The 17,146-nt window shown below is 37.9% G+C and overlaps 1 protein-coding gene across 3 annotated transcripts in view; it reads left to right on the top strand.

Moving 5' to 3' along the window:
• The window catches only part of asic1b (acid-sensing (proton-gated) ion channel 1b), a 353,138-nt gene extending 336,718 nt beyond the window's left edge, over nucleotides 1–16,420 (top strand). For all 3 annotated transcript variants that reach the window (XM_053483969.1, XM_053483967.1, XM_053483968.1), the window contains 2 exons: nucleotides 10,379–10,480; nucleotides 15,651–16,420. In XM_053483969.1, the coding sequence (XP_053339944.1) occupies nucleotides 10,379–10,480; nucleotides 15,651–15,746 (198 nt within the window). In that variant the 3' untranslated portion in view covers nucleotides 15,747–16,420. The remainder of the gene's footprint in view (nucleotides 1–10,378; nucleotides 10,481–15,650) is intronic.
• Nucleotides 16,421–17,146: the final 726 nt, after the last annotated feature.

The raw sequence follows: 17,146 nt of genomic DNA, 5'->3' as shown, positions 1-17,146 counted from the left end.
TGCTATTACGTGTTTTCTTTAAGACCACATCAGTTTGAACTGTTACCCATGCACAGGGGGATGCTACTGTATTTGCATGTGTTCAGCAGATGCCTATCATTGCCTGGTGTTGCAGTGTACAAGTATGACACTCCTTTCCCCTAAGAGCACAGCCAATCTGCTCGCTAGACTCCTGACTACAGATGACTATAGTGGGATTAATGATTAATCCTTAAATGGCAAAATCTTTATTTTTGGGGAGATAGGTACACATATTCGGGGAGATAGAGGCAACACATTTATTGAGAGGAAAAACAGTTCACACTCCATAGTCAAGGTCAATCAGAGAGTTAAAGCACTGTATTCAGGCTAATATTTCAAGAGAAAGGCAGAACAAGTAAACAAGAAAAAGGTTAACAGTGATCTATAGTATAAAGGCGGTGCACAGAATGACACTGGCAAGACTTCAGTTGAAAGGAAAAACAAAGCCTTGGAATGCTCTATGTGTATTTTTGTCTGAACTAAAGATGGATTAGGATGTGTTGCTGGGATATGTGCTTTGGGTTGATGTGCTGCGGTATAACGGTGCTCATGTTAATGATTATTTGTGCTGGATTTAATTTTGGTCTTTTTTTCATGATGTTACCATTCAAAGTGAGCCTATATCTTGTAGATCTGTTCACCTAAATTTGCCTGGTCAATCTGTACCATTATTTTGCTGTAGCTCAGATTCTTACACATTAAAAGCCATTGAGTCCATTTAATCCATTGAGTTCTACAACCAATCCCTTAGCAGTCTCCTTGATTTCCATGTCACATATAAAATCTTCTCACATTCAGTCCCGTGGTAGACTGGTGAATTGATAAAGACAGCTGGGTGTGTCCTTGTGCGACGTCAACAAAAAACAGAACGATTATGCAAGATACCTTAGAGCTGCCAGATCACAGTTTTACTCAAATATCATTTACAATAGCTCTGGAAATTCCAAGTAACTTTTCATTTAAATTAATTGCCTCATTGAGAAAAAGTCATCATCTCCATTCAGTTCCTCTGCACTGCCTGTCTTCAAGGATGAACCACAGCCAGGGAATTTACGACCTTTCAGCACTTTCTGTGACGTTACACAGCAAGAGGTTGAGGTCATTGTAGGAAAGATGAAACCATCAAATTGTGCTCAGGACTCTTTTCTGACAGTTCTGGTTAAATTTAAACTGTGTGCTATAAGTCCCCTGATCACCTGAATCATAAATCACTCTCTCCAGACTGGATATGTTCCCCCTACACTGAAAACTCTGGCAAACCTTTGTCAAGTACCACAATACGTAGTTACATCCACAAATGGCAATTCAAACTGTACAGTGAAACCTCGGATTGCGAGTAACGCGGTTTGCGAGCATTCAACAAGACGAGGAAAGATTTTAAATAAATTTTGACTTGAAAAGTCGCGCATGTGCTTCTTGTTTTGACGTCGAGCGTCACGTTGAAATTTCAGCTGAGCCAATGTTTTTCTTTCTCTTGCGCTGCGGGATTGTGGGTAATCGTCTCCCCTGCTCTTAGTCTTAGTGCTCGGTCTTATTAGAAAGGTTAAAGGTTCATTTTCTTTCTCTCTCTCTGGGTCAGCCTGCAGTTTGTGTCTGTGTGCGCATGCATCATTGGACACCATGCCCCTTCAGACACACACCCCTCCTTTTACCTTCACACACACACACACACACACACACACACACATACTCCTTCTCTCGCCTTCACACACACACACACGCACACACACACACACACACACACACACACATACACACTTTGCTCTACACAGAAACACTGCTCTGCCGCGATTTTTTTTAAAGGTAAAATGCAGGTTAATTTGTTAGGGTTTTTTTTACTTTACAGCAGTGATTTCGTTAGTGTGCGCTCACGCAAGACTTATTAGCAATCTTCCTTGCTAAGTTTTCCTATAAAACAGTCTTTCCGACCAAGACTCTCAAATAAGAGAGGAGGAAGGTTTACTGTGTAAGATGAGAAGAGGAAGAGGGGGTGATCTGATTCCTCCTCTCCTCTTACTTTAGCTTCACAAACACACACATTAATACACGTGCATAAACTGAAACACTCATTTGTCGGGATTTTTTTAAAGGTAAAGTGCAAGTTAATTAATTTTTTTATTTTAACTTTATAGTTTGTGCATTTATTATTTTTATGTATTTATTTTTAGGGACTGAGAAATTAATAATTTGAGTTTCCATTCTTTCTTATGGAAAAAATTGCTTTGATTTATGAGTGTTTTGAAATACGAGCCAGCTTTTGGAACGAATTATGCTCATAATCCAAGGTTCTACTGTACTGTGCCAAAAGAAAGCCCTACTGTGCCAAAAAAAAAAGAGGCAAAAGCGCCGTCGACTTTTCTGGACTTGGAGGATCTGGGATGGACCATCACACAGAGGAAACGTGTATTGTGGTCAGATGAATCTTTCAGGTATTTTTTGGGAGAAATGGACGCCGTGTGCTCCGGACCAAAGAAGAAAAGGATCATCCCGATTGTTGCCAGCAACAAGTCCAAAGGCCAGGGTCTGTCATGGTATGGGGTTGTGTCAGTGCCCTTGGCAAAGGTAACTTGCACTTCTGTAATGGCACCATTAATGCTGGAAAGTACAAAGACATTTTGGAGCACAATATGCTGCCTTCAAGAAGACATTTTTTCCAGGGACGCCCACGCATATTTCAACAAGACAATGTAAAACCACATTCTGCACACATTACAGAATGTTCTGTCATAAGTCCTGGCTGTGGAGGAAGAGGATACATGTACTTGACTGGCCTGCCTGCGGTCCCGACCTGTCTCCAATAGAAAATGTGTGGCTCATTTTAAAGCGCAAAATGCGACATCAAAGAACCTGTACTGTTGTCCACCTTAAGACTTGTTTGCAGGTATAATGGGACAAAATTACACCTAATACACTTATTCACTTAGTGTCTTCAGTCCCTAAACGTCTTTTAAGGGTTGTGAAAAGGAATGGCAACATTACAAAGTGATAAATGCTTTACTGTTCTAACTTTTTTTTAAATGTGTTGCAAGAAGCAAAATTGGAATACGTGTTTATTTTGAAAATATATATATAAAATTCATGAGTAAAACATCAAATAATGTGCTGTTGTATTGTCTGCAATGAAATACAAGTCAAAGTAAATTTAGAAATCAGTACTTTCTTTTGTTTTCCATACTGTCCCAACTTTTTCTGATTTGGGATTGTACTACAGGCCCAGGTCCTGGAAAAAAGTCATTGCTGCACAGCTTCAGGGCCTGTCCACACGGAGAGACGTTTCGCTGTATAGGTATACATTTTTTATCGTATTGGCGTTTCGTCCACACGGATCCGGCGTTTTAGAAGACTGAAACCACTATTTTTTGAAACCAGGTCCCAAAGTGGATAAATCTGAAAACGACACCCTTGCGGTTTCGTGTGTACGGCCAATCCGTATATTTTGTGAAACGATGATGTCATCACATCACGTGTCGGCTGCGTCACACGTAACAGCAACAACAATAATGGCGGACTACATGATTGTGTTCGTGTTGCTACAATGCTTACTATCTTTATAACAGCAAAATCTATTGCTTCTATGCAACTGTTATGAGCAACTAGTGATAATGGACAACACCATCTTGGTTCGTATACAACGCGAAGGTTATGCGCATGCTCAAAGTCTTCTTTTCCATGTATAGTGTATCTCTATGGCAGAATTACAGCGCCCCATACTGGTCTGGCATATATACTACACCGTTTTCAGTGGTTTCGTGTGTTCGCAGATATTTCTTGAGACGACGCCGTGTTCACGAAAAAAAATAATCGGATAAGGAACTTCATGTGGACGAACCCTCAGTCCCATCTAAAACAAAATGATTTGTTTGAGAAATTCCAGACTGGTTTCCACCCCTGCCATATTGTAGAGACAGCTCTGGTTAGAGTAACGAATGACCTGCTGATGTCGTCTTGACTTTGTGATTCTGTTGATCACAACATTTTTCTTTACAGATTATGTCATACTGCTTATCTCTCTAAATCTGTTTACATCAGGTTCTCATTTTATCTTACTGGGAGAATGGAGAATGTAAATCCACTACACACAGTGTCACCTGTGTTGTGCTCAGCCCCATTTTGTTTATATTGTATATGCTTCCTCTGGGCTGTATTGTCAGCTGACACAGAATTTTATTTCATTGCTATGCTGATGATACTCAACTTCACCTCAGGATGTATTCAACCTCATTATCTACTCCGCACATTATCCACTTTGACCATCTGTTTGGAGGAGATAAAGTCATGGATGAAGAAAACTTTCCTGCAGCTGAACAGCTCTAAGACTGAAGCAGTTTTAGTAGGCACCCCACACCAGGTTAGGCTATCTAACATCATTAGTATTAACTTTTCTGGTAATATCTTATTGTCAATATCTGGTATTAACCTTCGGGTTAAAAAGGACTCTCATTCGATGTGAGATTCGACGTATGTGGCTCATATCAGACATCTGTGTAAGATGTCTTTTTTTCACCTTTGGAACTTTGTTAGTCCATGCGTCTGTCTTCTCCAGGCAAGATTTCTGCAATGCCCCCCTCATTAGGAGTTCTGGAAAAAGCCTTCAAAAGCTGCAGTATATTCAGAACAGACCATATAACGCCCATTCTTAAATCTCTTTATTAGCTCCCTGTTTTATACAGAATTGATTACAAGGGCAATTCTTACCCACCAGTGCATTTATGGAGATGCCTCTGCCTATCTTAAACAACTTATTACCTTACATACATCTACATGTAACCTATATTCTGTGTCAGTACATCTTTTAAAACCTCCTAAGACCAAGCTTCATCCTATGAGAGATCAGGCTTTTTGCTGAGCTTTAGATTTGCTCCAAATATAAGATACAGTATAAATCAAATGTATTATTTTTTATTGTTATTATTAATAATAATAATAATAATAATAATAATAAAAAAAAATTTTATGTATTCTCAAATGGATAATGTTCACAGCCAGTGGCCAGATGGTTATGATTTTAAATCAAAGTAAATGCAAGCTCTATGTTGTATTTACTTATCTGAATGTGATATATACTGTAAATAGGTGTACTTTAATAGTTATGTATTAATTAATCTTCTATACCACTTATCATGTACAGGGTCATGGGCAACCTGGAGCATATCCCCAGAGACTTAGGGCATGAGGTAGGATACACCCTGAACAGGGTGACAATCCATTACAGGACATATATACACACACACACACACCGTGCGGGCAATTAGAGAACATCAGTAAGCCTAATTTACGTGTCTTTGGACTGTGAGAGAAAACCTATAGCATATATTTTATAATTTTGGCATTGTAGGAATTCTAATAAGCACATTTATTAGTGTCCTGAGTTAGGCGTGCCTCTATAGCAGTTGCTGTATTTAGCACCCAGGTGTTAAATTTGCATTATTGCTAGACTGGTGCTAACATAAAATCAAAATCTCATTAAGGCTGCTTAATAAAATGTTCCATTCTCATCGTGGCAGTGGTCAGACAAACAGAAGTTACTGTATGTGTAATATTATTTACAAGAATTAATGATTATTAATTAACAACAAAAGTAACAATAATTTTCAGGCCTGCCAAAAGGATTAAGTCTGGGAAGCAATACAATGCTTAGCAGGAGCAGTAGAACCACGTGAGGTGTGTGAGAGCGTGGAGGAAGACTTAGGAGGTAGGATGAATTTTAGCAGAGCTCTAAACTTGCATTTATTTAGTCCATGCTTCATAGAGGACGTTTATAAACTTAACAAAAATGTAAAATCAACAGAACAGGGGCCATCATAAATTTATGGCTTTTACTCCATCAAGTTCATGTTAGTGAAAGCACAAAGAGACACAGATAAGTGACTGGTGGTAACAAGTTTAAATTAAAAAGACTAGATTAAGTGGGTTGTTCCTCTGCCCTTTGCAAAGCCAGTAGACAGACATGGGACAACTGGCTCGGAATATGCAGAATATGCAGGTGGAGCAGCAGCATCGCCCTTGCAGGATTCAGGAGGTGATGAAAAGACGCCATCTATAGACCCGGTAGGTGGGACGTGGAGCAATTATGTCAATTACTGACTCAGGAAGTGATATCAGGACATCAGTTTCCATGTCTATCTGGGGATCAGAAGACAACATCTTGAACAGAGTTTCAAGGTAGAGTGACCTCCACTATGAAGCAGAAAGGCAGAGTAGAGCTGACATTTGAGTGCTAAGCCTTGAGCTTGAGAAGCTTCTGTGTCTGCCTCAACATTGACTTGACAAATTTCTCTGACCGCTCTTAATCACCCTGGAGGGCACAAGGGGACCCTGGACAGGGTGCCAATCCATAACAGATTGTTTTGTTTGAAGTTTGTTTGAAGTTTTTGAGATATTTACATTGACTAATCAACCTATATGATAAGTCTATATGTTTGACATTTGAATGTGTTTTAACATTGTTACAAGGACACCAGTGAATTTAAGTGGAAGATCTCACCCTCATGCAGAACATCCTCTGCATTCATGCATTACACCTGCCTGAATAATGATATAGTTTATGAGGCCTTGAAATTGCAGGCCGGGTCCAGTTTGACTGTAAAATGAGCCATATAATAATAACCACCTCCTTGAGGATAAAAGGAATATCTATCATGCTCATTGTAAAACTTGGAAAGTAAAAAGATGTGATGGATAAAGGACCTGTTCGGAACGTGACATCCTATATCTTGTTTAGTCCTTGAAAAATAAAAAAAAAGTCCTTCAAAACTGTTAAAACCAAGAGACAACTGTTTACCCCAATTGTCTGAGGATATACAGTAATATAAAAAGATGACCAAGAAGAATACTGATTAAAAAAAGCACACCAGGCCAAGTATCACTAATGAACAGTGGCCAGAAAAACGAAGACAATGCACATACAGAAGTGTGGTGCATTACTGAATAGAAACCAGGATAAGCTGTTATGGATGCAGGAACATGGCACATGGCAGCAGATAATCATCTATCCAGAAACTTTAAGTGGGAATAAAGCACATGGGGACAGCTCTTATCCTATCAGAAGCTGGAAGGAGAAACAAGACATGGCAGAAGCTATTATCCAATCTGATCCTGGAACCAGGAATGGCAGAAATCATCATCTAATAAGAAACTGGATTCAGGAGCAAGGCACGTGGCAGCAGACATTTATTCAATCAGAAACCATAACGGGGAACAAAACACGTAGGAGCAGCCATCATGAAATCATGATGAAGTGAAGAACAAGGCACGTGTCAGAAGTTAGGAATACGTAAGAAGTCAAAAGAAGGACTAAGGCACAAGGCAGCAGTTATGAAATCAGAAACCAGAGGCAGGAATAAGTACTGTAATCAGACAATCATCTAATTAGGACTTGTAAGCAGGAACAAGGCACAAACCAACAAGCTGGATAGCAGTTATGCCTTTTACATGATATAGACAAAAAATTAACCGTAAGCAGCTTTTATCCACTTACATAGATAAACAGCAATAGGAACGAGGCACATGATAGAAGACCATCAGAATTTGTAGGTGAAAACGCAGCATCTCTTTGGTTTCTGATTCTGTGATATCTGCTGCCGAGTGCTTTATTCCCACCTCCAGTTTCTGGAAGTGAAAACAAGACCCATGGCAATAGGCTGCATGTGATGTAGACCAAACATCCAGCAGCAAATGCATCTCCTATCACTTAATATCAATTAAAAAGTTACACATTTTATTTGGTGTGTAACTTTTTCTTAGTGTTGCTACAACAGCTCACGGTCAAGTCATGTAACAATAATTATTATAGTAAAGAGATATCTAGATGAAAGACAAAATAGTTACTTCACTCGTCTGCATTGTTTCCTGAGGACACACATTTTAGAATCTTAATCAGCATGCAGGCGGTTAAAGCATAAGCGGATGTTGTTCTCCTGGCCAGTGTGAAAATGATTTATTATTCATGGTTTTCTATAAAGCCTTCTAGCACAAATATTTCAGAGCTCAGCTCTGCCAACTCAAACCCACAAGCGAAAAACGCTCCATTTACTGTCAGATAACACCAACCCTGGTGACAATGGCAGGCCTAATAAAAATGAAACAAGACAGCTGATCTTTTTTTTCTTTTCTTTTTGCACACTGCCACGTGGATGTCACAGTGCAACGTGGATATAGAATATCCCTGCACTCATGTGATTTATAACAGGTTGTCCATCTCCATCATGCTAGTTATAGGGACAGTGCTGACTCTTCACAATCATATCTCAGCTAACTCAAAGCACACAGACACTAGTGTAAGCAAACAAAAGCTAAATAGATGACCGAGCAAGTGTTACTATTAGTGTTCTTAAATATTAAGATCAGTTTGCAAAGTGTGTGATGAGTTTATCTCTTGATTTCAGAGGCAATATTTCTTTTAAATATTAAGTATTTCTTTTAAATATTGCCAGTTTGAAAAAATTTTTAACGCTATTAATTTACATTTTTGAGAGACTAGCAAAGACCGGGCCAAGTGAAATGGAACATATTGTTTTTCTTGAGACAAAAAAAAATGTTTTGGGTTGTCTCTTTAAAGAGTTTTAGAGACAAGATGAAATGTCTCCGTTACTGAAATATTGAGAGCTGTCATCAAAGTACTGTTTGTCCTGTGTGTTTTTCTGTGTGTGTCTATATGATGAACGACACCTCAGAGCTACAGCAATTAGTTACCCCACAGAGCCCGAAACGGTCCTCGCTTGCATAACCCTTAATGAATTGGCTTCTATTTAGAGACTCTGGTGGACCAAACATATGGCTTCCTGATCTGCACTAGAGATCCCTAAAGCATCTGGCTCATTTTCACATTCCCATTAGGACACCAATTTATGTGTGAAGTTCGGTGGTTGAAAATAGTTTGAAAGGTTTTGCAATCATTGTTGTTGTTGTTGTTATAAAAAGTTACCTCCCAACCAACACTTAAACAACCTTAAATAAGACTGCTTGGGAAAAAATGCTAATGTAAACCGACCAAAAGACAGTAAAGACATTTTAATTTGTTCCAAACATACCTAACACTGTGTACATTCACTGTAATACACTGTGACTAATATTTTGTCTCTACACAATAAAAGTCGGATAAATTGTAAAAACTCCTGAGCCTCCTGTCTACATAAGATAAAGACAATTTAGCGATGCAAAGTGGAACGTTGGCTGACATATTTATTAAACAGGTAATTACCATAATTAAGCCAAACTTATCTGCAGGTTGGAGTGCCAGGTCTTACTTTGTGTATACTATAGCTGCCATGTGGTGTACTAGAGCCGCCAATAAGCATACCATAGTTCCTCTTTGGAGTACCAGAGCTGCTGTTTGGCATACCACTGTTGGGGTTTGGTGTTTAAGAGCATACCAGAGTTGCAGATGGGCATACCACAGTTAGGGATTGTTGTACCATAGTTGCTGTTATAATATTACGGTTGGGCTTCTACAAGAGCTGCTGTTTGGCACACCACAGCTGTTGTTTGGTGTACCAGAGCTACTGTTTAGTTTAGCACAGTTTGGGTTGGTGTACCAGGTTTGGCATAAGACAGCTATGGCTTGGTGTACCATAGCAGCAGTTTGGCATACTACAGTTGGGGTTAGGTATTCCAGAGCTGCTGGGGAATGGTGCACCAGAGCTGCTGTTTGGCATACCACTGCTGGGTTTGGTGTCCCTAGAGCTGCTGATTGACAAATGAAAGATACTGGTTGATGTACTGTGGGTTACTGTTTGGCATGGGGAAGCCTTCCACAGTTGGGGTTTGGTGTCCAAGAGCTGGTGTTTAGCATATCACAGCTAGGGTTTGGTGTACCAGAACTGCTATTTGGCATACCATAAGATATTCTGTCATACGAGTTCTTCCATTTGGCATACCAGATCTGGTGTACTACATAATAGAGTTTGCCATACCATAGCTGCTGACAGATATAAATGTCATCAAAGCCGGGGCAAAGCTTTTCAAAGCTGCTCACTGATGTGTTTAAGATGGTATTTGGTATATTCCAGCTAGTGTTTGGCATACAGAAGCTGGGATCAAGCATTTTGAAACTGACCTTTAGTATATCAGTCCTGCCATTTTGCATTCTGTGTTTGCCGTTTGACATTCAAAGCTCATGTTTAGCATGTTAAAGAAGGAGCTGGTCATTGTGAATGACCTGAATTTGTCATAATGATATATCTGTATGTCATACTAAAGGACATGTTGCACTTGCCTAAGCTATGTATACCAAGCTTATGCAAATTCTCAAAGAAGCATGTATCCTTTTTTTTTTCACTTAATTCATAACAGAAGGTATGTGACATAGCGGACATAAAAAAAAGTGCGAGTCCCAAAGTGCAAACTCTCTCTTTAACAGGTGATCAAGTACAAGCTGTGCCGCTGCAGGAAGAAGAACCACAAACGCAGCAACAACAATGACCGAGGAGCCGTCCTGAGCCTGGACAACGTGCAGTGCCACGTAAGTAGCTAACTAACACGCCAACACTGATGCATAGAGAGAAGTAAGAGAGAAATAGGAGAATGGTGGATAAAACAGATAACCGAATGACGATTAAGCTCAAATATAACATGAAAAGATGGCTAAAATTTGTCATAACATTTCTGTATTCCTAATGCACTGCCCAAAGCTGATTTCCTTATCCATGATGAAAGGACTTGCAAGCCTTGTAGGGAAACTTAAACAATTTAAATGACTTAAACTAGAAGCTTTTCCTATCCACTCAAATGACTTAAATATGGCACAAGCCTGGATAGTGAGTTAAGGCTACTGAAATTGAACCTAGTAAATATATAAAAAGAAAAAAAAAAACTTGAGGCAAATTGTTCTGGTAAATAAAGAAATGTTGGCAACGAAAGAAACTACACAGCTGTAGGGCTATGTCTCTCTTTTTTTTTTTATTTTGCTTTAATCTAATTTGACTCGAAGTGTAGCTTGATCCAAACTAGCTGTGGAAATGAGGGAGGAATGGCTGAGGATCGTGATGAGAGATGTAAACACACACAGTCACACACACACTCAGAAAAGTAAATGGAGAGAGCACAGGCAGTTGCAGTTGATGGATGTCAGGGTTGTTGACTGGGTGATATAGCTCTGTGATTTAAAAGAGGCCAGTTTGAGCTTTAATTGCAGGTGAAGCGGATAATAAACTAGTCAGAGAGACGCTGTCTTTTATCGTGTCCTCTCTTTTCCTCTCCTCACTCCTCTCCTCTTCTGTTGCTCTCGATTCTATCCTTGTCAGCTCTTATCTTATCATTTTTTTTCTTCCTGTTCCATTTCTTTCACACACACACACACACACACACACCATAAAGCATAAATTATCATTTGCCTTTCTAACCTTCATTTATTTAATAAATTAGTTATTACTTATTATTTTACTTATTATTAATAAATTAGCTTTATGGACATGACTTTACTACATAGCAGTGTTGAAGAGCATTTTAACAGGACAAGACATCCATATCATATTATATTCATTTTTATTTATTCATCTTCTATACTGCTTATCCTGTACTGGGTTGTAAGAATGCGAGGCCACAGCGCTATCCACTAAACCAGTGTTTTAATATATATATATATATATATATATATATATATATATATATATATATATATATATATTACATATATTACATTACATTATATTATGTTTTATATTATCATATGTGTTACGTGTAAGACCACTTTATTAAGATACAACTGTAAATCTAATGTGCACATCGAAAATCAAATTGGGGAGAAAATAGTTTTCAGTGCGATTGTCCAGAAATTTGTGACCTTGACTCTGGCAGTGGTGTTGGTGTCAGACAGACTAGTTGAAATATTTTAGAAAGGAATAGCCAGACTGGGTCCAGCTGACAGGGGTTTGGTGAACATGTGGAGCCTTGAGGCAGAATAAAGCATATCTGGTTCTATTCTTGTCAGCCATAAACAGGAATATGAAGCTAAACTCTGCACACACACACTCGCCACAGATAGGCAGTTGAAGACCAGGCGATGTTTTCCCAAGTATTAACTGCCTAGTTTTAGCCAACCGGAGCTCCAGATCCCTGATGAATCATGATAATAATAATAATGTAGAATAATGTCTACTTATGAAAATAATTATGTTTTACATTTCAAATGAACTAATATAGAAAAATTAGTGTGAATATTTATATTTGCATGCAGGCTGCATTCTCTCCTCTTTTAAGGTGACATACAGTACTATGTAAAAGTATTGAGCCACCCACCATTTCTTCATATTGAATGAAATTAAATGATGTAGATTAAGTTAAAGAAATGAGAACAAATTCTTCACTGTGACAGGCTGTAAAGTGCCTAAAGATATAATATAAAAATTGGTTGTTTATATAACCACCTTAGCTCATTTCCCCCTCTCGACTGTTCCAACCACTCAGCATTCAGCATCACTAGTATACTGATCACCGGCCTGATCGTCTGTCATCATCGGCGCCTTACAGTAGGTTTATACCTTAAATCAGATGTTTTTAATTCGTAATTGATTTATAGATCACTGTGTCACTTAACAAACAAAAACTTTCCTCTGGAACTGGTCAGGACTAAAAGCGAGAGCTCAAAACCTGCCAAAAACAACAGCCAAAAAGGTTCTTCTGTAAGCCTGAAGAATTCTTCCTCAAGACAATATTAAAAATTCAAGTCTGGCTCTTTGGAAGCAAAATGTGAAGAAATGATGTATGTATTAAAACATTTGCGTGTTGCTTTTATGATAAGATTCCAGTGCGTAGACGCTGTGGTGTAAACACAATGTTTGTCTCATATCTGGTGACACATAATTGAAAATTTTATTCATGAAACACTGCAATTAGGACATTGCAGCCTTGCAATTATAAAATGAGACTTTATATTTCTAGCTGTCGTTATAATAGCCTGTTTAATCAGCCAGCAGGATTGTGCTCTTTTGATTGATTTTTTTTACTTATGGTCTCCCAATGAGGTCAGTAGGGAGATTAAGTGGTAACGACCCTGGTTACTGCTTACTGCATTTTAAAAGCATGTGCTGTTCCCAGATTGCTGGAGGATTTAAACACTTCTGTATATTATAGTCCAAATGAATAAATGTGGCCTGCTGCTGTGGTTGAAATGATTCTAAGAGAACTAAAAGTATTTAATATGGGGAGACCAAAGAAGCATCTCAACATGCCAATGTCTAGTGTTTCTAAAGCTTCTTACAGAAGAAAGTCTTTAAGATCATCGACTAGGTGTCCAAACTATTTACTATTACTGTACTAGAAATATTTCCAACTTTATATACCACACGCCCCAAAAAAATGATCACAAAAACTTCCACAGCCCACAATGAGTCAGAACTCAACCACTATTTACAATAACAAAATAATAATCACTGGGTATTAGACACACCCTACCATGCAGCATCATTAGAAGCACTTAAATTTCAACATTTCATTAAAAATTATATTGATGCCCCATTCAATACCACCACAATCCACGAGGGGGTAGCGCTCAGAGTTTATTGCTGTAGATATTTTTTCTAAGATTACGAAACTGTAATTTTTATTCTGGTCTATCTTATAACATGTCTTTTAGATGAGGTACTTTTACTGTAAGTAGTGTATTTATGCTAGGATATTTAGCATCATAATTTAAAAAAATTTGCACAGATCAATACAACTCAATATATACACAAATAGAGTAGAGTGGCATTTACGTTTAATAACTTTATGTTTACTGAATCAATGTGCACTAGCTTATGTATATTAAGTTAATTCCATGATTAAACACAAATCATCAAAACTAAATTAAAATTACAGCATGTTCCTAATCTTAACTGAACTCATGCAGGTGTTGATATTAAAACTTGATCTTCAATTGCTTTTTACTAATTATCTATAATATTTCCCATAACAAGCTCAAATATGTTTGTCATACTGAAATTAATTGTACTTTTTGCAATACTGGTAGTGGTAGTACCATTGGTTAATCAATAACTTATTTGGACTTATTTGGTTTATGAGAACAGAAATTACTGGAATTGTGTTAATTGGGTTAACAACCGTCCACCACATAAATAAAACCTGGAAAGATAGTTCTGAACTGTCGACTTCATGAAAAAGACAGTGGCAGAAGCATGTGAAGTTGCATCATAAAACAGCAACAGTACAGATCACAGCTACATTTACATGAAAGTAAGAGCATTTCCACATGTACAGTGTGGCAAGAACTCAGAATTAAGTCTAAACAGCTGTATGGCCATATACTTGTTAGTGAGATTAATCAGAAAAATAGCTTCAATTTGCTAGGGCGCATGTAGATTGGATTTTGGAGTAATAGAGAAATGTTGTGTTCTGATGAATCCAGATTTACACTATTCCAAAGTGATGGGTGCATCAGAGTAAGTGGAGACGTGCACAGAGTGATCCATCCATCAGGCCTAGTGCTCACTGTACAAGCCTCTGAGGACAGTTTTATGATCTCAAGTTGCTTCACTTGGTCAAGTCAAGGCTCAGAAACGTTATGTGGTAACAAAAAAGTCAGCTCATGACCTCAAAGCAGTAAATGACCCATTTGTTGAGGGGTTTTTTTTCTTGATGGAAGAGGAGTATTATGTGAATTAAATTGTAAAAGTGTTCTTTTCTAAATGTTTTTAGATGCAAAAATTAGATTATAGTGTTGGATATAAGTTACATTGGCAATATGTTTGAGTGGCCTTTAACGACTGCATTTATAATACTTCCTATGGTAAAATATGTTTTGCAATATGAAATTTTGAACGGATTAAATTTGTATGCAGAGGTACCTCTGTAATTATAGTTTTTACAGCTAGCCCCTTTGACACAAATTACATGGGTTTAATCCGAACCTCAGTAACTGAAAAAATAAATAGTCCTATAAATTGTCAACTCTGATAATGAAAAGTAAAATAAACCTCCTGTTTGTTCCAAACTAAATAACCTAATTGTTGAATATTTGATTATGTTCAGACAGAGTGTGTGGAATGTACTTTACGGTTAATGGAGTTCCTCGCTGCAAAAGTTTTAAGAATTCCTGCCTTATGGTGTATTAATGTTGAAGTGCATGTTACTTCAGAGAAAAAATCGATTCAGTTATGATTCTTTTATATGGCGATTCACGTATCACCACACTGACTCCAAAATTGATTTTTGATTATTGATAACCAAGTCTGTACCGAGCACAGAAGCTTCCAAGTGAAGCAACAGAAACACATTTTATGGCTTTACATCACAAGAAGCCTTTTTTTCTCCGAACTTAGTGAGCAAATTAGTCCCAAACCCACTCATAACACACGCTTACACCAGTCTCAACACACCATGAGTGCTTGTATTTTTTAAGTGGTACATTTGGTTTATAAATGAGAAAACTAATGTTATAAGGAATGGGCTTTTTTAAAGGTTTAAATTAGTAACACATTTTGGGAAAGAGTGTAATATTAAATCGGGATATTCATAAAATCATGATACTTATAGAATCGTACCTAGGTATCGTGATAATATGGTATCGTTCCAGTCCCTACTAAGCATTCCCAGTACAAAATATTTATCTGGTTTATAATTTTTTTATTTACTATTAAGAAAGTAAATAAAAGATACATTTGACATTTATATAAGTATTTCTCCTCTGTTTACAGCCCCCATGTGAAAACCTTCGCACTCCCTCAACATATCCGGCCAACATCCTACCTCACCATCCAGGGCAGGGCAATTTCGAGGACTTCACCTGCTGAGCGAGTGACAGAGGAGCTGATGGACTCCAGCTTGCAGTGTACAACCAAAGCCGTCTGACTACATACTGACGAACACACACCCATCCCGGACAACACCGAACCGATTTCGGCTGGATGTTTTAACATACCGCATTGTGTAATGTAAAATAAAAAACATAAGAAACATTAAAACCCTGAAATACTGTAGTGCTGTTCCACAACACAGCCATGTGTGTACTTTTCAACAATTTTGGAACACTGCCTCAAAAGGGAACTCCTTCTTTGACGAAGCCACCGCTCAAAAGGACAGGCTTCCTGTGGGGCGGAGTCCCCTGCCTTTTCTGTATATAACAGCGGATATAAACCGTCTTAACTGAGTGGCTTAATTAGATTGTTAGAAATAATATAGTGCTTAATCCATGTAGCAGCATTCGTGGTGACTGATGGACTTCAATGATGTTTCACTCACGATTAGTGTGTCTCATTTAAGAATGTATTTTTCCAAATGACAGCAAATTATCAACTGTACGTGGTGAAGAAAGCTGCATTCGGCAATCTGTTGTTCCTTCCAGCTCTCATCTCGTGACTGCATGCTTGTATTTGTCTTCCTATGCATGTTTTTAGTTTTTTCCTTTTTTTTTACAGTAACCATTCTTATTATTGCCAAGTTTGCCTCAATTATATAAAGGTGTGTGTGTGTGAGAGAAAGAGAGAGAGAGTTGTTTGGGTGCCTTAACCCTAAATAAGTGTGTATTATGTGTGATTGGATTTATCATGTGTCCTTTGCCTGATGTATGTGTGTGTGTGTGTGTGTGTGTGTGTGTGTGTGTGTTAATGCGTGTGCGAGATATGATGATGTGTATGATAACAACATGACTCATTAGTGTGGGTGTGAGTTCCTGCTTATTCAATTAATTATTCTCTGTTTCACTTTTGTGAGATTATTATTTTTCAGACTTGTCGCTGTTTCAAGCATCATATCAAAGCACAAGACCATTATGTAACCACCACCATTATGTAAAAGCTGATGATAAAGAAAGGCAGGCTCATATTCTTTCAGAGACTACAATCATTATGATAATCAGAATCGTTATGACACTATTAATCCGATTTTTGGTTTTTCTACAACAACAACAACAAAAAAGGTAGACATGTTGCCTGATAGTCCAGTCACCATCTTTACAGATAATAGACTGTTTTATTTATCTATGAAGGTATAATAAATATCATTGAGTATTTTAGTTGCTTCCTTTGTACTTTGTTTCAGGTGAATTTTGGGAAGCAAGGAAGGAAGAAAAAAACGAGCGATTCTTCTTATATATTAAATATGTATCAAATAGGGATGCATCCTGTGCCAACAGGCCATACTATGTGACATGAGAATAGTGCATAGTCAACATAATAAGCAAACAATGTGAAAG

This window comes from Clarias gariepinus, chromosome 23 (assembly GCF_024256425.1).
Source record: "Clarias gariepinus isolate MV-2021 ecotype Netherlands chromosome 23, CGAR_prim_01v2, whole genome shotgun sequence".
In the NCBI taxonomy this organism is placed as follows: domain Eukaryota; kingdom Metazoa; phylum Chordata; class Actinopteri; order Siluriformes; family Clariidae; genus Clarias; species Clarias gariepinus.
Note: the sequence above shows the minus strand (reverse complement) of the source record. Positions and strands in the feature narration are given on the sequence as shown.